A 25,057-nucleotide genomic window follows, 5' to 3' on the forward strand; every position below is an offset into this window, starting at 1 on the left:
AAGCCCTTTCACAATCTGATTCCAGCCTCTTTCCAGAATGATTTCATATCACATCTTCAAATACACTTACCTTCCAAACTAGATTACTCAATATTTTTAAATTAATTTTTATTTTTAAATACTTTTCCATGTTTACATGATTCATTTTCCCTCTCCTCTTCCCCTGCCCCTGAGCCAACAAGCAATTCCACTGGGTTGTACAAATGTTATCCCTTGGTACCTATTTTCATTTATATTATTCATTTTTGCTATAGAGTGACCTTTTAAAGCCTAAACTCCAAATCACATACCCATACATACGTGTGATAAGGGATGTCATATGTTCTTCTTTTGCATTTCTACTCCCATAGTTCTTTCTCTCAATGTGGATGGCATTCTTTTACATAAGTCCTTCAGGAGTGTCCAGGCTTGTTGCATTGCTACTAATAGTAAAGTCTATTACATTGGATCGTTCCACAATGTTTCACTTTCTGTGTATAATGTTCTTCTGGTTCTGCTCATTTCACTCTATATCAGTTCATTGAGGTTCTCCCAGTTCATATAGAAATCCTCCAGATCATCAATCCTTTACAGCACAATAGTATTCCATCATCATCAGATACCACAATTGGTTCAGCCATTCTCCAATAGAGTGACAACCCTTCATTTTCTAATTTTTTGCCACCACAAAGAATACAGTTATGAATATTTTTGTTGAAGTATTTTCCTCATGATCTCTTTGGGATACAAACCCAACAGTGGTATGGCTGAATCAAAGAGCAGACAGTCTTTTAAAGCCCTTTGGGCATAGTTCCAAATTGCCTTCCAGAATGGCTGGATTACTTCACAACTCCACCAGCAATGTATTAGTGTCCCAATTTTGCCACATCCTCTCCAACATTTATTATTTTCCTTTACTGTCATATTGGCCAATCTGCTAGGTATGAGGACTCAATATTTCCAACAAAGGACATCCATTCCCCATTCCCTTTACACATTCTGTCCCTATGATTTGAAGGTAGTCCCTTCTCATCTCAGTATATGTCTGAGGCAAGACTTGTCTTCCTGGCTTTGAGACCACCTCTTTATCCACTGTACCTCTTTTCTATGTCACTATGAGGAAAGCCAGACTTATCCTGAACACAAATTGTTAACTCTTTCTAGAATCTGTGTGCAGTGATGCATGGCTATGTTTTTTTAAACCCTTACCTTCTACCTTAGAATTGATACTAAGTTCCAAGGCAGAATAGCGTTAAGGGCTAGGCAATTGGGGTCAAGTGAATTGCCTAGGGTCACACAGCTGAAAGTGTCTGAGGCCAGATCTGGCTCTCCATCCACTGAGCTACCTAGTCCCCCACCCCATCCTTTTTTTGCATGGCCAGTATTTTTTTCATTTTTTAATTTAAAAAAAGTTTTTTAAAGCCTTACCTTAAGAAAAACAACTGCTTGAACACATGGGTTGATGGAGATATTATTGGGGATGTAGAAGCTAAACAATCACCCTAGTGCAACTATCAATAATATGGAAATAGGTCTTAATCAATGATACATGTAAAATCTAGTGGAATTGTGTTTCAGCTATTGGTGGTGGTGGTGGGGGGGGTTTGGGGAGAGGGAAAGAACATGAATCATGTAACCATGGGAAAATATTCTAAATTTTAAAACATAATAAACCAAAAAAAAAAAAAGAAAGGAAAAAAAAGCCTTACCTTCCATCATGGAATCAATATTGTGTATTAGTTCAAAGGCAGAAGAGTGTTATAGGCTAGGCAATGGGGATTAAGTGACTTGCTCAGGGTCACACAAGTAGGAAGTGTCTAAGGCCACATTTGCATCCAGGACCTCCTCCTGTCTGTGGTCCTGGCTCTCAATCCACTGAACCACCCTATGATTAGTCTTATTTGGTGAAGCTATTTAGCCTTGTTAATTCTGATAAAAAAAAAAAAAAAAAAACAAGACTGAAATGCTAACTAGTTTTATGACCTCATCTTCCCAAGTAGTCAGCGACCCAGCTTCTTAGGACACATGATGTTCAACATTGTGATGTCTTTAGAAGTGATGGCTGCACACTAGCTTAAAGTGTACCTACTTTACATCAGGGATAGGTAACCTATTAAGTCCCATTTGTAATAGGCATTAGGTATAGTAATTAGTTTCCATGAACAAAGAATGCCAATTAAGTGTGGGTCATAATTGTATTAAATTCCTGCCCCTTTGTACATGACTTGCCTTCATTAGGTGTTAAATATGTAATTGTTTAATTAAAGCTTAAGTTTAGAAAGTTACATATATAAAGCCACTAAATCACCTTATGTTAGACAATTTTTGCTTAGTTTTTTAAATACGACAGTTTGTATGTGATTGGGATAAGAATTTTTCCACAGAAAGTGATTATAAATAGAATAGACACAAAATAGTGCTTGTAGCCCCAAAAACCCCTTCCTAGGGCAGGGGAAGGGTAAGTGAAACAAATAGTCTTTTCTCCTTAACCATTTCTAATGCCACTCCTAATGTCTCCTCTGAATTAAGAGGCAAAATCGAAAGACTTTAGTAACTCTGTTCTGCTTACAATTGAAGGCCTGAGACCTGGATTGCTTTGGTTCCATCTTTAGCATTTGATAAAACAAAGGCAATGTCTTCAAAGGAAAGTGTCATTATCTTTTCCTGGTTAGTATTACCCACTTAGTCAAGAAGACAGATTGTAAGAATATTGAGGCTGCCAGAAAGACTTCAAAAGGAACCCCTTGTTCCATCTTAGTTAAATGTTTCCCATAATAGCTAATTAAAAAAATGTCCTTACTTTCACAAGTTCAAGAGACCCTTTGCTCCCTTCCAAGGCTAAGTCACCACTTGATCCCTTTGTTCTCCAAGGGAGTTTAAGAAGAGGAATGTGAGGACTTCGGGGCTAAGATGGCTGTTGAGTAGAAGGAACTTCATGACTCTTCCTACTATCAATCACAACAAAGCATCTCAAAAGGACAAAAATCAAAATCAGATGAGGGAAGGGGTTCTTCAAGGGCATTTCCATGTTATAATGGAGTAAAATTACATCTACCAAAGCATGAGCTAACCACTCCTCCTCTACCTGCCAGAATCAGAGTGAGGGCCAGGAAATCCCTAAATTCGTGGGGGCTAGCTGAGGGTACTTACCCCTGAGGGCAGCACAGGTCATTGGCAGCTAGACTTGGGACCCAAGGCTGAGGAGTGCAGGGTGCAGAGTGGGGAGCGGGGAGCACAAGCTCAGAGACAGGGCAGACCCAGGCTGGCCCTGGCAAACTCAAGGGAGACTGGAAAAATAGCCTAAGGGCAAGACTCTTTAAACCCCACTACACCAAGAACTTCCTGCCCACCTAACTCAGACTTCTGGCTGAGAAGCCAAGATAATTCAGAGAAAAAAAATGAGCACAGCAATGGCTACCAACACCCAAGAACTACAAACCACAAACACCAAAAGAAATAAAAAGCCCTTGATCCCAGATAACTTCTATGGAGAAAAGGAGCAGAGTACAGAGACAACAACAAAGAGTGACAAACAATCAAACACATCCAAACTTTCCAAAAATAATGGAAATTGGTCATAAACTCTCAAGGAACTCAAAATGGAGTTCAAGAATCAAGAAAGAAAGAAAGATAGAATAAAAATGGGCAGAAAAGTTAGAAATAGAATGCAAGTAAATAAAAAAGAAAATAACAGTTTAAAACACAGAATCTCCCACTTAGAAAAAAAAAACGCAAAAATCACATAAAGTAATAAGCAAATTGGAGACCAGAACTGACCTATTAGAAGCCATGAACAGCAGGTTAGACCAAACCAAAAAGGAAAATCAAAAGATCATAGCTGAAAACAAGTCTTTATACAATTGGGCAAGTAGCCACTAATGATCTCACAAGACAGCAAGAATTAATAAAGCAAAATCAAAAGGATTTAAAAAAAAGGAGGAAATATGAAATATCTCATTGAAAAGACAAAAACCTGGAAAACAGGTCCATGAGAGACAATTTGAGAATCATTGGTCTACTTAAAAATCTAGAGGAAAAAAACAGAAGCCTTGATGTCATATTACAAGAAATTATCCAAGAAAACTGCCTTGATATTCTTGAACAAGAGGGCAAAATAGACATTGAAAAAGTCCATAGATCACCCTCTACGTTAATTCCTCAAAAGACAACCCCCAGAAATGTAATTGCCAAATTCAAGAGCTTCCAAGCCAAGAAGAAAATATTGCAAAAAGCCAGAAAGAGACAATTCAGATATCAAGGAGTTCCAGTCAGGATTGTAAAGGATCTGGCAGCTTCCATGCTAAAGGAACACAAGGCTTGGAATATGATATTCAGAAAAGCAAGAGATTTGGGTCTAAAACCAAGGATCACCTATCCATCAAAACTGACAATATACTTCCAGGGGAAAGCATGAGCATTTAACAAAATAGAAGATTGCCAAATATTCCTAAATAAAAAACCAGAACTAAATGGAAAATTTGATGCCCAAATACAAAATTTAAGGGAAACATGAAAGAGTAAACAAGAAAGAAGGGGGGGAAAAATTTAAGGACTTCAGTTAGGTCACATTGTTGATATTCCTATATGGAAAAGTGATATTTGTAACTCTCAAAAATTGTTTTCACTATCATAGTAGTTAGATGAATTATTCATAGTTAGAGGTTGGGGTACTAAGTGGTTTAAGATGACATTAAAATAAAATGGGTGAGAATAGAAGATGGCACCAAGAGAAAATTAAAGGATGAAGAAAACTAGGATAAATTATACCACATGAAGAGGCACATGGGAGGGGGAGGAGAAAAATACTATTATAAGAAGGGAGAGGAAGAAGGCGCTAATAGGTAATACTTAAACCTTACTCTCAGTGGAATCAATTCTAAGAGGAAAGAACATCTAGATCCACTGGGGTATGAAATTCTATCTTACCCTACAGGGAAGTTGAGAGGGAAAAAACAAGGGGTGTGAGTGGAGTGGGGTGTACCTAAAGGGAGGGAAAGAGAAAAGGGAAGGAATTCAATAGACCATAAAGAAAAATAAGAGGGGAATAAGAAGGGAGGGGATGGGAAGGGAAGTAAGATAAGGATGGGGAATAGGGAGACTGATTAAAATCAAAACACTGATGTAGAAGGAAATAATGAAAGAAGAAAGGGCAGGCCTAGGAGAGGAAATCAAGATAATAGGGAATATACAGGTGGTAATCATAACTCTGAATGTGAATGGGCTTAATCCACCCATAAAAAGGAAATAAAGAGTAGAGTGGATTAGTTAAAATCCTACCACATGTAGTCTACAAGAAACACACATAAGGTAGGTAGATAGATAGACACACACACACACACACACACACACACACACACACACACACACAGAGTAAAGGTAAGAGGCTGGAGCAAAATTTACTGGGCATTAACTGACAAAAAGAAGATAGGAGTCACAGTCATAATATCTGACAAATCCAAAGTAAAAACTGATCTGAAGAGATAGAAAAGGTAATTATATCCTGATAAAAGGCAGTATAGACAATGAAGAAATAACAGTACTCAACATGTATGCACCAAATGGTAGAGCATCCAGATTTTTAAAGGAGAAACTACTGGAGCCTAAGGAGGAAATAGAGAATAAAACTATACAAAAAAGTGGGAGACCTGTACCTTCCTCTATCGGTTTTATTTAAATTAAACCAAAAAATAAATATAGACAAAAAGAAACACACCTTCTTTTCAGCAGCACATGGTACATTCACAAAGATGGACCATGTACTAGGGCATAAAAACATTGCAAACAAATGCAAAAAAGTTGAAACAATCAATGCAACATTTCTAGATCATAATGCAGTAAAAATAATAATTAGTAAGAGTACAAGATGAGACAAATCAAAAATTCCTTGGAAATTAAATAATATGATTCTCCAGAATTGGTTGGTTGAAGAACAAATCATAGAAACAATAATTTCATTGAAGAGAATGACAATGAGGAGACATCCTATCAAAATTTATGGGATGCGACCAAACCAGTACTCAGGGGAAAATTTATAACTCAGAGTATATATTAACAAATCAGAGAGGGAAGAGATCAATGAATTGGGCATACAAATTAAAAAAACTAGAAAGAGAACAAATTAAAAATCCCCAGCTAAAAACTAAATTGGAAATCCTAAAAATTAGAGAAATTAATAAAAAAGAAAATAAAAGAACCATTGAATTTATAAAAATAAGACTAGGAGCTGGCATTTTGAAAAAACACAAATAAAATAAAGTACTGGTTGATCTAATTAAAAAAGGACAGGAAACCAAATTAACAGTATCAAAGATGAAAAGGGCAACCTTACATCGAATGAAGAGGATATTAAGGTAATTAAGAACTTTTTTGCCCAATTATATGGCAATCTAGGTGATATGGATGAATTTACAAAAATATAAACTGCCTAGATTAACAGAAAAGGAAATAGAATACTTAAATAATCCCATATCAGAAATAGAAATTAAACAAGCCATCAAAAAACTCCCTAAGAAAAAATCCCCAGAGCCAGATAGATTCACTAGTGAATTCTATCAAACATTTAAAGAATCAACTAATCTCAATACCATAAAAACTATTTGAAAAAATAAGCAAAGAATTCTACCAAACTCCTTTTATGACACAAATATGGTACTGATTTCAAAGCCAGGCAGATCAAAAACAGAGAAAGAAAACTACAGACCAATCTCCTTAAGGAATACAGATGCAAAAATCTTAAATAGAGTACTAGCAAAAAGACTCCAGGAAGTGAGCATGAGGATTATTCACTATGATCAGGTGGGAATTATACCAGGAATGCAAGGACGGTTTAATATGAGGAAAATCATCCACATAATTGACCATATCAACAGAAATCACATGATTATCTCAACAGATGCAGAAAAAGCCTTTGACACTATTGAAAACACTAGAAAATATAGGAACAGAAGGGCCTTTCATAAAAATAATCATCAATATACATATATGTAAAAACCATCAGCAAGCATCATCTGCAATGGGGATAAATTAGAAGCCTTCCCAGTAAGATCAGAAGTGAAGCAAGGATGCCCATTATCACCTCTAATATTTAATATTGTACCAGAAACACTAGCAGTAGTGATTAGAGAAAAAAAAAGAAATTGAAGGTATTAAAATAGGCAATAAGAAGACTAAACTATCACTTTTGCAAATGATATGATGGTCTACTTAAAGAATACTAGAGTCAACTAAAAAGCTAGTGGAAATAATCAACAACTTTTGCAAAGTTGCAGGATATAAAATAAACATATATACATTATCAGCATTTCTATATATTTCCAACACAACTTAGCAGCAAGAGTTAGAAAGAGAAATTCCATTTAAAATCACCCTACGCTAAAAGACTGCCTGCCCTTTGATCCAGCCATACTACTGCTAGGTTTATACCCCAAAGAGATCAAAAGGAAAAAAACTTGCATAAAAATATTTACAGCTGCACTCTTTGTGGTAGTAAAAAAACTGGAAAACAAGGATACACCCTTCAATTGGGAAATGGCTGAACAAATTGTAGTATCTGTTGGTGATGGAATACTATTATGCTAAAAGGAATAATGAACTGGAGGAATTCTATGTGAACTGGAATGACCTCCAGGAATTGATGCAGAGTGAAAGAAGCAGAACCAGGAGAACGTTGCACACAGAGATGGATGCACTATGGCACAATCTAATGTAATGGACTTCTCTACTAGCAGCAATGCAGTGATCTGGACAATTCTGAGGGACTTATGAGAAAGAATGCTATTCACATCCAGAGAAAGAACTGTGGGAGTAGAAACACAGAAGAAAAACATTTGCTTGATCACATGGTTCATTGGGGATGTAGACTCTAAATGATCACTCTAATGCAAATAATAATATGGAAATAGGTCTTGATACATGTAAAACCCAGTTAAATTGTTCATTGGCTACAGGAACAGGGAGGGAAGAGGAGAGGGAAAGAACATGAATCATGTAACCATGGAAAAATATTCTAAATTAATTAATTGATTGATTGATTTAAAAAAAAAAAAAGAATGTGAGCTGTGACTCACTGAGCGATCTCAACTTCAAATTTGTCTCCCTGATCTATAGCTCCAGTTTGGGAAAAAATCCAACATTAGTAAAGTTTCTAAATCCATATATATATATATAGTCAGCATCAGACCAGGATACCTCTCCCAAAGAGAAGTTTGATAACTGAGAGACCATATCTCTTTGAGTTAGTGGGAATCTAGGTAGACTGCTGGGCAACTTCTTACTGAGGGGGGGAAATGAGAAATGGGGAAATTTGGGTCCTGGCAAACAAACATCCTGATCTGACTATGAGCTTTCTAACCATCAGGGAAAAGGCAGAAACAAGGTCACTATAAGAATGGTCAGGAGACAGCTAGGTGGTTCAGGGGATAGAGCCAGGCTTGGGAGTTAGTTGGGAGAGCCTAAGTTAAAATCTGGCCTCAGATATTTCCTAGTTGTGTGACCTTAGCCAAGTCACTTAAGCCCAAACTACTTTTTTGCCTTGGAACTTAGTATCAATTCTAAAACAGAAGGTAAGAGTTGTGTGTGTGTGTGTGTGTGTGTGTGTGTGTGTGTGTGTGTGTGTGTGTGTGTTGCATCTGGAAAGAAAGGAATCCAGTGATAATTATTTTTTAAGAGATACTTGGCAGTATAAACAAGTAATAATTTTGACTGTCCAGGAACTTACTTTCCACTTATAGCAATGATTTTGTAGGACTAACTAGCCCAGCTTTGTCTTCATAGAAAGAGAAAGGATTAAGAGATAGGCATTTTACTGGATTTAGGTAGGGTGCTCAGGAAAATTACTCTCCTATCACCTCACTCTATTAATGCTTACTACATGTAGATGATCCCTATTACTTCCATTAATAAGCTAACAGCCTTATGTGAACAGGTCTGAATGGTCACACCCCCTGAAAGGGATGAATTTCAGGTCTTTTAGGAAAAAAGTTTATCCTATCATTCAAGATGCAAAAGGCTCTTCTCTCAGGACTATGCAGTGGAAAAGGTCAAATGGGCTGTATATCAGCACCTAGACACATAGTAGAAACTGCCAATTTGACCACAGGTAAAGTAGAAGGCTAGGTTTTTCGGTTCTGCAAAGAAAGGCTGAAGGGAACTTTGGGAACTATGAGAGGGTTAAGGAAATGAAGCAGAATAACAAAATCCAGTAAGAAATGAAGAGGACCAAGGTCACAAGTTCTGACAACAAAATTCTTCCAGAAAGGTAGTCTGACAAAAGCTAGGGATAGGCCATCTCAAACTATATGCCAAGATAATTATTAAGTCAAAAAAGGGCGTATGGTTCAGATATCAAGGGTGATATAAGCAAATTAATGGAACATGGAAGAAATTATTCATCAGATCTATGGATAAGGGAAGAGTTCATGACCACACAAGACAGAGATTCACAGGAAGCAAAATGAATATTTTGATTACATAAAATTTAAAAGGTTTTGCACAAAGAAAGCCAATGCAGTTAAAATACATTTCTAAAATACAGAGAATTTCCTCAAATTTACAAGAATTAAGGAGCTATTGTCCAATGAATAGTCAAAAAACATGGTAAGACAATTTTCAAGGGATAAAAAAATCTAATCTCTCAATAGCCATATGAAAAAATGTTCTAAATCATTAATATCCTGAGGTATCACTTCACACATTAGATTGCCTAAGATGACACAAAAAAGGAACATGACACATGCTAAGGATGTGTGCACTTAATACACTGTTGGAGCTGGGAACTACTTCAACCATTCTGGAAATCAATTTGTAATTGTAATTGTAAATAGCCCAAAAAGCTACTATACAGAACACACCCTTTAGATCTATATGCCTGGAGAAGAAAGAAGGAAAAGACCCATACCACAACAATATTTTTTTGTGGTGGCAAAGAATTGGAAATTGAAGGGATGCCCATCAAGTGGAAAATGTGTCATGTAACACCCTTAATCCTAAGTGGCAATATGGAAAAGTAAGTAACATTAGTCATGACTGGGAATGTGTTCTATCATCAAGAGTGAGGCATGAAAGTAGAAGGAAGTAGTTATTTTTAAAGCCATCTACTACAAAGCTTTACAAATATCTTACTTAACCTTCACAACAACCCTGGGAGATATTATTATCCCAATTTTACAGTTGAGGAAACTGAGGTAGACAAAGGCTAAGTGACTTGCCTCATTTGTAAATGTGTTCCCATAAGTCTTGGACTGGATTTCTGAGGCACCTTCCAGTTTTACATCTACAATCCAATGATCCTGTGACCTCTAAGCTCAGGAAATAGAGATCTTTTCCCAAAGCATCCCACAATTGAAATAATACTAGGTGGCACAGTGTCTAGAATGCTGGGTCTAGGATCAGAACATGAGTTCATATGCTGCCTCAGACACTTATATACTCTGTGGTTCTAAGCAAGTAACTTACCTGTCTTAATTTCCTCAGCTGCAAAATAAGAATAACAGCACTTACCTCAGAGTTATAAGGATCAAATGAGGTATCTGTAATCTCTGTTTCAACAAAGTTCTTAGCACAGTGATTGATGAATAGCAAGTATATAAAAGCTGGACTCTAGTTCTGCCCTACCCCCATCTTAGTGTATCTCCCTGCCCCCTCCTCTTCCACTATGCCCTCTAGAATACCTCTTCTTTATACTAGACTCTTTTCATATTTTCTCTTCTTGAATGGAGAAACCTGGAATGGAAACTGGTTCTCACCAGAAGATATGAAATTACATCACTGGCCATGCTTTGCTTTCCAATACTAAATGCATCTTTCTTCATGCTTCCAAAACACTGGGTCAAGATAAGAGTAGATTAAACACTGTGCTCCCCATCTGCCACTTCTAAAAGCTCTCCCTCCACCTTGCTAGCTTTTGAAGACAAAGAATCCATCTTATTTCAAATCTGTATCCATTCCCCAAAACACAAGGTTCAACATATATAATAAGCACCTAATCAATATGTTTTATTGCATTTTCTTCTCAATTCAATTGTTCCTCTTATGACATGAATTTGAGAGCCATCATCATCCTGGTGATGAACCTGCTCCAATCTGTCAGTTTACTTTTGAAAATGTGATGTACAAAACTGAATTTTATCAATAAAGTCTGACTAAGCAGAATAGTAAGGGACTAGGGCCACCTTTGTTCTGGTCACTGTAAAGCCTAATAACATATATCAGTTTTTATTATACTCCAGTCAAGTTAAGCCTGAAACAAAATCTGCTTAGTATTTATTATGAATTGCCTCATATAAAGAAAGCTATTAAGCAAAGTTTTCCTCATTCTCTACTGGTATAACTGTATATCTACTTTTAAATCTAAATATAGTATGACAAAGTGAAGAGAGCTGGTCTCGGAAGTGAAAGCTGAATTCAAATCTAGCCTTTGCAGTGTACTTTTTATGTGAACCCTGGAAAACTTAAATACTCAGTATTCTAGGCGATTCTCTATGCCTCTAAGGTACAAAGAAGGTATCAAGTGACCTGTACTGGAAGTGGGGGAGGAGTTCCTCATATGGAATTTCCCTATACCAACGCAGTCACAAGCACACTACCTATCCTTTATCCATAAACTTAAGAGTAGAGTTAGTTTTATCCTACCTCAAAGTCTGTTTAGATCTTTTGGGATCTTAATTTGATCATCCAAAATTAGCTTATCTATACCAACTTTGATTGAGGTAAGCAAATTTGATAAGAAGACATATGCTTTCTCTAACTTACTTCATCAACATCACAAAAAGGCTAAGGATAGATTTCTGGAGAAATACTTTCTTCCAAACTGGAAGCAAACCCACTAATCAACATATAATCTAACCTATACTTTATATCCATCTTGACAACTAGATTATCATGTCTATCAGATGCCTTACCAAAATTATCTAACTAGCTATTGACTATATATATATATATATATATATATATATATGTATATGTATATATGTATATGTATATATGTATATATATATAAATAAAAAGAAAGAAATATGATAAGTTTGGTATGAATCATTGTATTTGTGTGTCTGTGTATTATAAATCTGCCTGGCTATATGCATATACATATAAAAAATTCAAAAATGCTTGTATTGATAATTTTTTTAAACCCTTAACTTCTGTGTATTGACTTATAGGTGGAAGAGTTGTAAGGGTAGGCAATGGGGGTCAAGTGACTTGCCCAGGGTCACACAGCTGGGAAGTGTCTGAGGCCGGATTTGAACCTAGGACCTCCCATCTCTAGGCCTGACTCTCAATCCACTGAGCTACCCAGCTGCCCCCTGATAATTTTAATATTACTCCTATTCCAATATCTCCCAAATCTCTAATCCTAACCTTGGTAGAGGTTTTATATTTCAGGTTTTATGAATTTTTAAAGATATGATATTGTAAAAAGGTAACAGAATGCCTGTACAAGGTGTCCTCATCATTATAAATAGAAACTATTGTGCAATCAGTAAGGTTTGCACCTAGGAAAATGGATAAAGCTGTTAAACCTAAAACAAGTGGGGCTTAAACAGCATATGAGTCACATAACTATCTCCAGAGATTAGAGGCAAAAACAAAGGAACAAAACTGAGCAGCTAACAGAAAAATGTAGCAGAATAAGGAAGCTTTAGGATAAGGTAAGATGATAATCAAAAATTTCAAAACAGGAAGTAGTGTTCTCTTTGCCAAGAAGACAAGAGAGTACAATAAGGGAACCCAAAATGAAATTTAATGACAGTCCTCTTGACCACACGGGCACTAATGGCAATGAGACCAAGTACTGGTTGTTAATAGTATCTCACACACATATAATGCTCTTTTCTGCACTGTTTCTCCCCTTCCTTTTTCTCCTACAGAAATTCTATATTCTTCAAAGTCCAGCACAAGACCCATCTTCTTTCTGAAGTGTTTGCCCAACTGTTTGATGAAACCTTTCTTTTACTGTAGCTGAAAATTAAAGCCCTTCACAATCTCCACCCTATATTCCCAGACTTGTTACATTACATATTCCTTTCCTCTCTGTTCCAGAAAGCAGATGAGTAGAAAGGAAGGAGGCAAAGGGAACAAAATAATATACTCTCAGGCACAGTTGCCATTATCATTCTGTTCGCCTTAACTTTTTTTTGTGACACATTAAATAAAAAAGAAATATAAAGAAATAACTAATGTAAAGGGGCTAAGAAGTTTATTTAAAAAACAGATGTTTATTTTGCTTTTGCTTTTCATCAAATTTTTCAAAACTCTTACTTATATTTTAGGTAAATTAAAGAGAAAATGACTAGGGGCAGCTAGGTGGCTCAGTGGATTGAAAGGCAGGCCTAGAGATGGAGAGGTCCTAGGTTCAAATTTTCAGAGACTTCCTAGCGGTGTGACTCTGGGCAAATCATTTGCCCCCATTTTCTTGAGCCCTTACCATGCTTCTGCCTTGGAAACAATATAAGAGTACTGACTCTAAGAATGAAAAAAATGACTGGTAGGACAAAGAGGAAAAAAAAGGGAGAAGAGTTTGATGAAAATTGGTAAAAGCTGATGGTAATAAGCATAATTGACTTACTCCCCTCTACTGCTTTTCTTTACCCAGGTAGAGTTCAAGTTGACTGAGGGCATGACCAATATCACGTGCATTTTCTATATCCCCCAAAGACACACTGTATGTCATGTCATAGGTATTCAATAAATAGCTTTCAATTGATTGCAATAGTGTGAAAAGTAAGCTATCTGAAATTACAAACTTTAAAGGTGAGTTTATTATGAGTAAAGTTATTTAAAATAGAGAAAAGAAAAGTTAAGTTATTGTGATCACTCGAATATCAGTAAATATCAAATCATCAAATTTTGAGACAGGGAACTTAAATATTAGTAAGGAAGATGAACTGAAGTAAATATGTACTCTAATACTATGAAAATAAAAACTTCAACTGTGGTGCTTAAATGAGAGCAATAAATGCATTTATTGATAAACAAAATGTCAAAGACTGTCACATCTATGAAGAAGTCTGTGACAAAATATCCCCAAAGTTGCTTTTTATTTCTTTTCCATCTTCTTCCCTCTATACATACATTAAAGACATTGGAAAGTGTACTACAGACCAACCTTTGTAAATTTTAGCTCTAAATTCTATGATTACGAGTAGCTATCAACCATTTTTATTGCTTTGTGATGATCAAATTGAGGGACTTATTTTATAAGCAATCTGACAAAATTTATATTAATTGAATATTTAGAGATCATATCATTATACTCACAGACCTTAAGGAGAAAAAAAGTATACATCAGCAAAGGAAAATTAAAAATCCAAAATTAATGAATGCGAATCCAATGACAAACCAGAAAATTTAGTACAGGTCAGAACTGAAATTATATTTCTAAACAATGTTTTTTAAACTTTTTGTTGCTGATGCTGAGTAAAAATGATAAAAAATATTCTAAATATAACAAAGCTTTGCTAAGCTCGACTTAGCTCAAATAACAAAATACTTATAGGCCATTCAAACTATGTGCACTATTACATGGTCACACTAAATTGAATAAAGATCTTTCCTATATCTCTACATTCCTCTATCTCTACTCTCAAGGAAGTAGGCAATGCAAATGCAATGCAATCTCATAAAACATGCCACAATAAAGTTCACCTGTTTGAAGACCACAGCTTTTTTATATGGGTTTCCTTTTTTTCCCTTTTCTCCCCTTCCCACGCCATAGAAGGCATCATCCAGCAAAATATATAGATTATGTCTTTCATGTTTCCATTTCTCAATTCATTCTCTGGAGATGAACATTCACAAGTCATTCTTCAAATATTAAACCTATAACTGCATATAATGTTCTTTTGGTTCTACTCATTTCATTCTTTATCTTATATAGTTCTTTCCAAGTTTTTTAAAAATTCAGCTCATCATTTCTTCTGATGCAGTAGTATTCCATCACAAAAGATATACCATAATCTGTTCTGCCATTCCCCAACTGATGTGCATCCCCCTCAATTTCCAGTTCTTTGCCACCATAAAGAAAGCTGCTAAAAATACACTGGAGCATTCAGGTTCTTTTCCTATTCCCCTTATTGCCTTGGGAAATAGACCCAGAAACAGTATTGCTGGGTCTAAAGATACACAATTTTATAGCACCATGGGCATAATTCCAAATTGCTCTCCAAAATGGTTGGTTCAATACATAGTTCCACCACACTGTTTTAGTGTCCCCACTTTTCCACATCCCTTCTAACATTTGTCATTTTGCTTTTTTTGTCATTTTAGCTAATCTAATGGGTATGAGACGATACTTCAGAATTGTCTTGGTTTGCATCTCCCTAATCAATGGTGATTCAGAGCATTTTTCATGTACCTGAGAACAATGAGTGACCAAGACCAAACAGTTAAAAAGTACATTTCCAAATATCTTCAGAAGATTATTTGTATTAGAAATTGAAAGATTTTTAACATCTGAGAAGCAATGAGACCTTTCTATACATAGTTCAAATTATTAAAAAGATAAAAAATCCTAGTAACAGTTCAGGATGTACAATTTAAAAAACAGATACTAATATACACAGTTCTAAAAGCTTTTTAGCAAAATTTTTTGCTTTCGATCTCATATTTCCCAATCCACAACAGCAAATACTACTTTCTTTAACTGTCATTTTGATCATGGCAGGACTCTGCCTTTGTACCTAAAGCGGCCCACAATTATTTCTCATGTAAAAAGCAAATTTCTAATCCCAACCACATGCTTTACTGAATCTCAGATTTGGAAAGGGTCTCAAGAGTACATGAAATCCAACCCATAAATGAAAAAGAATTCCTTCTACAACATATTTTACACAGTGTAATCCTTCATTTGTTAGTGAGAGAACTCATTACCTTTCTGGGGATGCTATTTTATTTTTTAGTTTTGTTAGAAAGTTAATCAAGGGGGCAGCTAGGTAGCTAAGTACAACTACCTGGCTCAGTAGAGCCAGGCCCAGAAATGGGAGGTCCTGGGCTCAAATCTGGCCTCAGACACTTGCTGGCCGTGTGACCCTGGGCAAGTCACTTAACCCTCATTGCCTAGTCTTTACTGCTCTTCTGCCTTAGAATCAATACAGAGTGGTGATTCTAAGATGGAAGAGAAGGGTTATAAAAAAAATTCAACTGCTATTCACACATGTACTGCCATCTTCTTGTGAACTGAATTTAATGTTAAGTATAAAATTTTACTTTTATCCCTATTAACTTTCATCTTAAGATTCAGACCAATGGTCTAGTCCAGTGTTGACAAACATTCTCGAGTTCACATGCCCAACTTTAAGCTGCCTGTGAGCCCCCACATTACCCTTAGAGAGCGAGGAGGAAGTGCTAACTTTGGACAGCTAGACAGAGGGGTGGGGCATGCAAAAATGTCCTCAGGGGCTATGGAGAGAGGGCTCTTGAATGGATTAGCCATCTCTCCCCACATATCAGCTGCAAATATAAGGAAACCATTTATGTCTTTTCCAAGTTACTAATAAAAACATTAAAAAACAAAGTGCCCAGCAAAGATAACTGGGAACTTGAGTAGAAATCACTTTTAGTTCTGACTAATCAATCAGCTAGGTCCAAATTCATCCAACTACTATTATCTAGCATATGTCTCTCCCATTTTGTTCACAAGAATAGAAGATTCTCTCAATGCTTTGTGAGAATCCAGGTAAACCAGAACTAAAATATCTTGAAGAAAATCATATCTGCTCTTTATGTTTACTGTTGCTTTTTAGATCTTTTCAAGCAACTCTTTAATAACATGTTTCAGGAATTTAATTCAAGCTCAGTGATCCTTCATTTAGACTTCCCTTTCTTCCCCTTTAAAAAAAGAGGGATTTTTGCCCTTCTCTAATGTTGCGCCACCTTTCTTTTCTCGTCTTTCAAAGATATCTGACAGTGAGCTCAACAATCATCTCTATTATTTAACTATTGTGGGGTGTTGTTCATCTGGGCAGTTATCCTGGTAAAGAAAACTGCTAGGGCAACTAGGTGGCACAGTGGATAAGGCACCCTGTCTGGAATCAGGAAGACCTGTATCCAAATCAGCCTCAGAAACTTACTGGCTGTTATCACTCTGTATAAGTCACTTAATTAACCCAGGTAACCTATCTGTCTCAGTTTCCACATCTGTTAAAAAAATGAACTGGAGAAGGAAATGGCAAGTCACTCTAGAATCTTTACCAAGAAAATCCTAAGAAGGGGTGGAAGGAGAGAGGGAGTCATGAAGAGTCAGACATGATTTAAACAACTGAATGACAAAAAAAGAAAACAGAAGCAATAAAAGTTGAAGTATTTTACCTTCTCTCCATTTTTTTAACATTATATCAACCCTAAACAGTAATTCTACTGCCTTTTTCAACTTTCTCCTCTTTTTAATATAGCTTTAAAAATTGTTGGGTCTTAGTTTTCCTCAGTAGATTCTCAATGCTACTCTTGCAAATCATAACCATGCTGCTGGGTTTGCCTTCTGTTACCTTCCATCCTCCTTGCTACAGTCTCTTGGGATAAACCTCAAAATACTTACTGTGAGCCTCTGGGCAAGTCACTTAATTTTGTTTGCAGAAATTTACTTATCTGTCAACTGAGCTGGAAGAGAAAATGGCAAACACTCTCTTTGCCACAAAAACCCCAAAGAGGATCAGGAAGAATTGGACACTACTGAAACACAGAACAATAACCATTCATGTTCAATTTTTCTGACCCAGGATAATCTTTCACATCTGGCACCCTATGCATTGACACATATCCCAGCCAGGCCTTTGACTCTTCTCTTTATATACTCTCTGGGTAATTGTCAATTCCCAAAGATTCAATCATCATCTCTATCTAGAAACCCCCCAAATCTATGTATATAACCTTAAGTTCCAGTTCTATATCTCCAGTTATATGATAAGACATCTCAATCTGATTATCATAAGGACCAATGAGATCTCAACTCCATAAATGTGAAACAGAATGAACTATCTTATCTCTAAACTTATCTACCTTTTAACTTCCCCATTTGATAAAGGCACTACATACTTCTAAGCCTCATGTTTAAAACCTACCATCCCCCTAACAACATTCAATTAGTTGCTGAGTCTTACAAATTCATTCTCTTTTAACATCTACTCTTATCCATTCATTTTATCCTTACACCATATTCACAGAAGACCAGGCCCTTATTACCCCTCACCTGGACTACTAAAACAACCTAATCAACTAATCTGCCTGGTCCTTCCCCAGTCTATCTTCTACACAAGTGTCAAAGTTACCACTAAAACATAATCTAACCATGTCACTTCTCTGCTCAAGAAATCTCAGTGATTCCCACTGCCTTTGTGGTAAAATAAAATGCCTTTGTGGCATTTAAAGACTTTCACAGTACAGCTCCTGCCTATGTTTCCTAACTGATTATGTATTAAAGGATTCGTTTGCTTCTATGGTCCTGCCAAAGTAGTCTCCTAGCTCTTATATCCATCTCCTGCCCAGTGTCTGTCCACAGGCAAGTATCCCTTTCACTTCACTGCCACCCTTTAATGCTCAATTCAAATATTACCCAATTCCCCTAGTCCTTCTGTCTCTCTGTCTGTCTGTCTGTCTCCCTCCCCCTTCTGTCCACCTCCCCCCCCCCCACCAAAGTCAGCATGAAGCAGTTGATAAAAACCAGTCATGAAGTCTGAAAGGCCTAGGTTCAAATTCTGCCTCTGAGACATCCTGGATGAATCACCTCTTAAGTGTTCCAGGTTCAGAAGCTCTTAGGTAAATTCTAAAGATTACAAATTTCAAAGGTGTCAATTTGCATTGATAGAGTTTCCATCCAATGGGAGGCCCAGACAAAAATCAAATCACAGGTTGTGTTCTCCTTCTTCATTACTACTAAGCATGTTTTATATTCTCCACCCCCAAAGACAACATAAGCTGTTTAAGGGCAGGGGCTTCTTGCTTTGGTATTTGTGAACCTAGTACAGTGCCTGGAACATAAAAAATTTGCTTCTTATTCATAAAAATGCATTAAAATAATAACTGCTTTGGAGCTCAACTTCATCATCTGCAAAATGTTGGACTAAATTATGTGCAAGATCTTTTCTGGCTCTAAATCCTATGACTCTAAGATTAATGCTCCAACTCACTATTTCTGAAACACAAAAGGAAAAGCATCTTGATTTTTAAAAACCTAGCTAATTTTAACACAACTTCTGCAAATCAAATTCACTTCCCTCTCCTTATCCAAATTCTTTAATTACTAAAATGAGGCAAGGAAATTTAGGTCCTAGTAAAGCTCCTGTTCTAACCAACTATCTTCACCCCTTCTCTTGCTCTTGAGCTCAGCACTTTTTTCTGTTCAAAGGAGAGAGATTATATTCAACTCAAGTTTGACTACTCAAATGGTCAGTTATGAACAAAAGGCATATATTTTTTAAATTTAGAAACTATATATCCAAACTCAAGCCACTGATTAACTTCTGATATACAATTAGCCACTTTACCCTATAAGCTCAAGTCTATAGTAGGATATCATTAAATTCTTTGCTAATATCCATCCTCAAACTAGCTGCCCCTACTCTCTTCCTCTGCCTTTCTCAAATTCTTCTGGCTGATCCCCTCCCAGGATCTATACACCTCACAGAAAAGATACTCAAAAATTTCTATTCTCTGAAAACAATTCTGTTTCCAATGTTACTTTTTCCAAACAACCCTATCTAGCATAAAACTTGGTCTCTCTGCAGAGCAATTTAAATTTATATAGTCAAAATTTTGGCCACCCTGTAAACCTGCCTTCCATTTATAACACTGTTGCTATGAAACAAGCTACCCCATAACACTGATTCACCTAGTCACATTTTCACAGAACTAAATAACTGTTATTTAGGAACCATATTAGCTATGGTAAGACAGACTACTTTTTAACAGCTCAACAGGGTGAATCACTGCTGGGCAGTTAGGGAGTTTAAGTTTATTAGTGGGTACTTTAATATTCATTATTCATTCATTTCTGAACATCCTATATACCTACCCTAGAAAAGATGTGTACAGGTATCCTCTTCCACATCTTTCCCCATCCAGGTTTCAATATATCACGGGTCAGATTAAGAAATTAAATAGGAATTTTGGGGGTGTATTGAAGTACACCGGGTGACACATAAAGGCCATCAGACAACACAGCAAAAATTTTAGAAACTAAGGAATTAGGCAATACATATTTTATGCATTTCTGAATTGTGCATATCAACATTTTATCTTTTAATATCATAAATACACAATTTTTTAAAAGTTAAAATTAGTAAAAAGTTAAAGTTGTGAAAAGAATGTAAAAGCCAGCAGATAACACATAAAGGCTAAAAATTTAGAGATATCTTAAAAGTTTGGTAACTCATAAATGCATATAATGCACTATAAACACAACATAAGAGAAAAAGAAACAAATCAGAATTCTTCTCTGGCATGAAAGGAGGGCCAAAACACTTTACAAGGATTATGGGGGGGGGACTGTGCCCCTAAACACGCCTCTAAACCCACCTCCTATCTTCTCAGCATTCCCCCTCCCATGTGGAAAGGATACCTGTATTTTCCTTATTCATTCCTAGAGTGCCATCCCTTCTTTCCTTCTTTTAAGAGATCCAGAATTACCTTTTGTATGAAACCTTTCATTATTCCCTCCCAACTATTTAGTGACCCTATTAAACTACCTAGTATTTAACTACTTTGCATATATTTGCATTTACATATATACAAGTCTTTCCCAAAAGACTATAAACTCCTTGTAGGTAAGGATCATTGCATTCTTTGTATAATGCCTGGCCTATAACAGCTGCTTAATATTAATACTTGTTAAATGATTGATTTCTGGGTTTGTGCCTTCCCACTAAAGGACCTCCAAGGTATAATAACAGTTCACATTTATAAATTACTAAAGACTCTTTCCTCACAGCAATCTGGTAAGAAGAGGAGTGTAATTATGTTCTCCATAATTGGTCTAAAGAGTAGGTATCACCTGTCTCCAAGGCCAATCAATGCTCTTTCCACAACTTCAAGCTATTTCTATCCAAAGCGAACTTGTAACTTCTGTACTGTTCTGTCTATACAATACTCTACATTGAAAAGGCACTCAAAAAAAATCTGTTGCCTAAAATAGTGATGGGCAAACTATTCCCGGAGGGCCAGATCCAGGCTATAGTTTTCCCATCAAAGCCTTAAGCAATTCCCTAATCACTACTCCCCCACATCCAGATGTAGTGATTAGGGAATTGCTTAGGGCAGTGATGGGCAAACTGTGGCCTGGATCTGACCCTCCGGGAATTGTTTGCCCATCACTGGTCTAAAGCATACTAGATTTTTAATTTTAAAAAGTAAGATCAACTTTTCATTATTATCCATTCTAAATGGTATGGATAATCCATAAGTCTTTTGTATTTACACTTAGAATACATTTATTATTTTTTCCAAAGATGTATCTTCTAGTTTTTACTTCCTTGAGCAATGGAAATATAGAACACAAGCCTGCTGCAGAATTCTGGCATAAAAGATTATCATCCACAATATGTGGAACCAGGAGAGGTGTACTGGTCATGTGGCAAGAGGATGGAATAAAAAATGAACAGCTCCCTGCTGATGGTTTTAAAAAAAAAGACTCTAGAGTGGGGGCACATTAAGAAAGCCTAGTATCATTTTTGCAGGATAATCTTCAAATTAATTTGTAATCTCTTAACATATACTGTTCTGATAGCAATAAAAGGGATCCTAGTAAGCAGAAAGATCTTTGAGATTTTAAAATTTGTAGGGTTAAGGCCACAAAGTAAATAATCAAATACGGTAGGCTTAACAGCTTCCAAGGTGACTGGAAGAAAAAAAAAAGACCTTAATAACAAAGAAAATTACATTAAAAAAATTTTCATAGGATCAGAGCTCAATAGTTGAAAGAGGTTCCCCTCACTGGGCAGATAAAGGAAATGAGGAAGTTTACCTCAGGATAACACAATATGGATGTATCTTGGCTAAGGTAATATTCCTACAGGGCATATCCGGCATCAGATATAATGCGTTTTGCTTGGCATTTAAAGTTTTTCACAATTTGGCCCTTTTCTATCTTTGCCTTACTCCCCTTTACCGATTCTACCCTAACCACCTACACTAACCTACTTACCTTACTCACATGACACTCCATATCTCCAAGACTTTTTAGTGGCTGTCTCTCACACCTGGAAGGTTCTCCCATCTCACCTCTAACTCTTAAGTTTTCCCTAGACTCTCAAAAATCACCTCAAACCTTACTTTCAATACAATGGATCTTTCCAGATGCCTCCCGGTTAGTACTTCCCAGTGAAATTCACATTATCCCTCCCCCACTAAAATGGGAGCTCCTCAAGGGCACTGAGCATGTTTTTGCTTTTCTTTGTATCCGCAAAGCTTAGCATAGTACCAGGCACATAGAAGCAATTAATAAACGCTTGGTGAATGACTCTCAACCCAGAATTCTTTCCATACCCTACTCTTTATACCTAGTTCCAGAAATGGAAGGTTTAAGTTGGTTGGGTTTTTTGTCGTTTTATTTATTTTTGTAGGTGTAGTGTGTATGTGCATGAAGCACAGCCAAGTCTGTATTCCTTTCCATCTCCTAAAAAAACCCTCTCACGTACTAGAAAATCGAAGTCTTTAAGTTTCCACATGTCCTCCCAGAAGTACAGCAACCTGCTACTGTTCATGATAGTCATCTTTCTCCCCACTAGAGATCTGATTTAGCAGCAAGAGAAGGAAAAACAAATCTTCCCCAAACACGTGTTTGATGAATGTGTAAAAAAAAAAAAAGTAATTCCCATTCAAACATTTCAAAACGCTGAGCAAATAAGCAGACAAGTTTCTATGGTGAAAATAAATCTTAGTCATCGGGTGATGGAATTCACTTGCACCCCCCCCCCCGCACACCCCCCAGGCACTAGGAAAGTAGTGGCTCCTCTTCACACCTAGTTGGCCCTTTGCCTCCCAGAGTGAACACAAAGATAGGCGAGGGGGATGTCCTGCCTTACCCAGTTCGGCGCAGGGGGAAAATGGGGCTCTAGCGGGGCCAGGGTAGTTCCTGGTCCCTCTTCTCGTCCGCCTCCCATACGTACACACCCCCAGCCCGGACCAGAGAGGCCAGCCCCGGGAGCCTAGGCAGTCCCCTCCGCTCCGCACCGCCCCCTCTCCCTTGCCTCCTCTCAATCTCTGTCTGCGGTCTGTCTGGTATCTGCTGCGGCGAAGCCCAGGAGGAGTACTCCAGTGCCCACCCCAAGCCGCCCGACCACCACCACCAGCGCCCCCAGGGCCCGCGCCATGTTGGAAAAAGGGGCCGCGGCCCCAGCGCCCCCGTCCGCCTCCGCCACCGTCTCCGCCCGGCCCCTCCCCCTCTCCCCGGCTCACCCGCGGCCCCTGGGACCAGCCCCGTGGCTGCCAGAAGGAGAAACATCTGGTAGCGAGGAGGGACGGTTGTCTTCCCCGTGACGGCCGCCGCCGCCGCGGGCGCCTCCATGGTCCCACGTCCCCGTCCGGTCCGTTCGAGGGGCCGGGGCCGCGTATCGGTGCCCCCGCCCCGAGGAACCACCGAGCCTCGCCTCTCGCCGCGGCCTCGTTCGGCCCCTTTGTAACTGCTCGAGGGTGGCCCTTCCATTGGCTGCGAGGGACGCCCCGGCCCCGCCTCCCGGCAGCTGCCTAGACTGGAGAACAACAAGAGAGGCGAAAGCCCGGCCCGCAGGGCCGCAGCCAATCCCGGGCCGGAGGGTGCCGGAACGGGGCCTGCCCCCGCCTCCTTTCAAGTCCCTCCACAAGCTCACCCCTCCCACTCCACCTCCTTTCCAGGCTCCCAGAACTCACCCGCCCCCTCTTCAGCTACCCCCGCCCCCCAAACCTCACGCTGGAGGTTTCGGATAGTGTTAGAGAGAGGGAGCAAATGAGCTGTGTTGTGAAGGAGAAAGCAGGCGCTAGGGCTAGGGACTCTCGAGCTGGGGGCACCCACGGGGCGAGAGCATCTTGCGCCTAAGCAGAGAGGAAGTGTTTCAGGACTTCCCCCCTACACCCTTTGGGGCTTCTTTACATCCTCTACACTCTCTGCTAGATGATTGTGGTATCTGCACCCCTTCCCGGGGGACCATTATAGCCCTTGGCCACTGCAGAGCTGCCGCTAGCTCCGGACAACTCTTCTGTCCCCATTCCTTCCTCTTCCTCCGAGCTCCGACCGACCAGCGAAGCTGGGAGATGGTGCCTCACGGCTCCTTTTTCCCCCTGTGCCCTCCGAGACGTGACTTCGGGGCCTCAGTTCTTAACTGCTCTATTATTACTGAGCCCGGAAAGGATGGACAATCCAGCTTGGTCAGCCGGGTTTCCTAATGTCTCCCGTGGCGGGATAGGGGAAGGATCATCTTTGCATGCTCTCTGAGAGTCCCCTAGGACTCCAAGAGCCCATACCTCCCCAGCTGGCCCCGTTCTGTTAAAGTCAAATAAACTCAGGAGAAACTGGGAAGGAGTAAAGTGAACATATGCCGAGATGAGGCATCTCAGTTTTGCAAACCACAAGTGGCTAATGTTTTAAACCTACGGTGTTTGCATTACAACGGTTATCCTCCAGTGTGCCTCTTTGGGGAATCTTTGGTTTCCTTAAAGACAAAAATAAGTGAACTACTTTTCCATTCTTGATTTTCTCGACTGAGAGACACTCCTCCCACCTTCACTTCAGTATGTGCCAAAATAATTTAGCAGCCAGACTTCTGATTCTGTAATAAAATACTTTTACTTTCGATACAAATACTATGCAGTTTTTTAACGCTAAACTTTTTAAATAGAAAACTTAAAATGTCTATTTTCTAATTGATTAAATTTTTTTAACTTAATGAAGGATCTCTCCTTGCCTCTTCAGCCTGGCTTCCTTCAAGTCTGCTAAAATCCCACCTTCGGTAAAAAGCCTTTCCCAACATCCCCTTAATACTTCCGTTCAATGATTATCTCTAATTTGTGCTGTATATTGTTTATTCATAGCTATTTGCTAGTGGTCTCACCCGTTAGAAGGTGAGTTCCTTGAGGGCAAGGATTGTTTTTGCCTTTGTATCTCCAGTGCTTAGCACAGTGA

General features: G+C 38.2%; 1 protein-coding gene across 1 annotated transcript in view; it reads right to left on the reverse strand.

Annotated features, from left to right (window-relative positions):
• The window catches only part of TGFBR1 (transforming growth factor beta receptor 1), a 65,708-nt gene extending 42,103 nt beyond the window's left edge, over positions 1-23,605 (reverse strand). The window contains exon 1 of the mRNA XM_044657226.1: positions 23,359-23,605. Coding sequence (XP_044513161.1) covers positions 23,359-23,605 — 247 coding nt within the window. The remainder of the gene's footprint in view (positions 1-23,358) is intronic.
• Positions 23,606-25,057: the final 1,452 nt, after the last annotated feature.

This window comes from Gracilinanus agilis, chromosome 1 (assembly GCF_016433145.1).
Source record: "Gracilinanus agilis isolate LMUSP501 chromosome 1, AgileGrace, whole genome shotgun sequence".
Classification (NCBI taxonomy): domain Eukaryota; kingdom Metazoa; phylum Chordata; class Mammalia; order Didelphimorphia; family Didelphidae; genus Gracilinanus; species Gracilinanus agilis.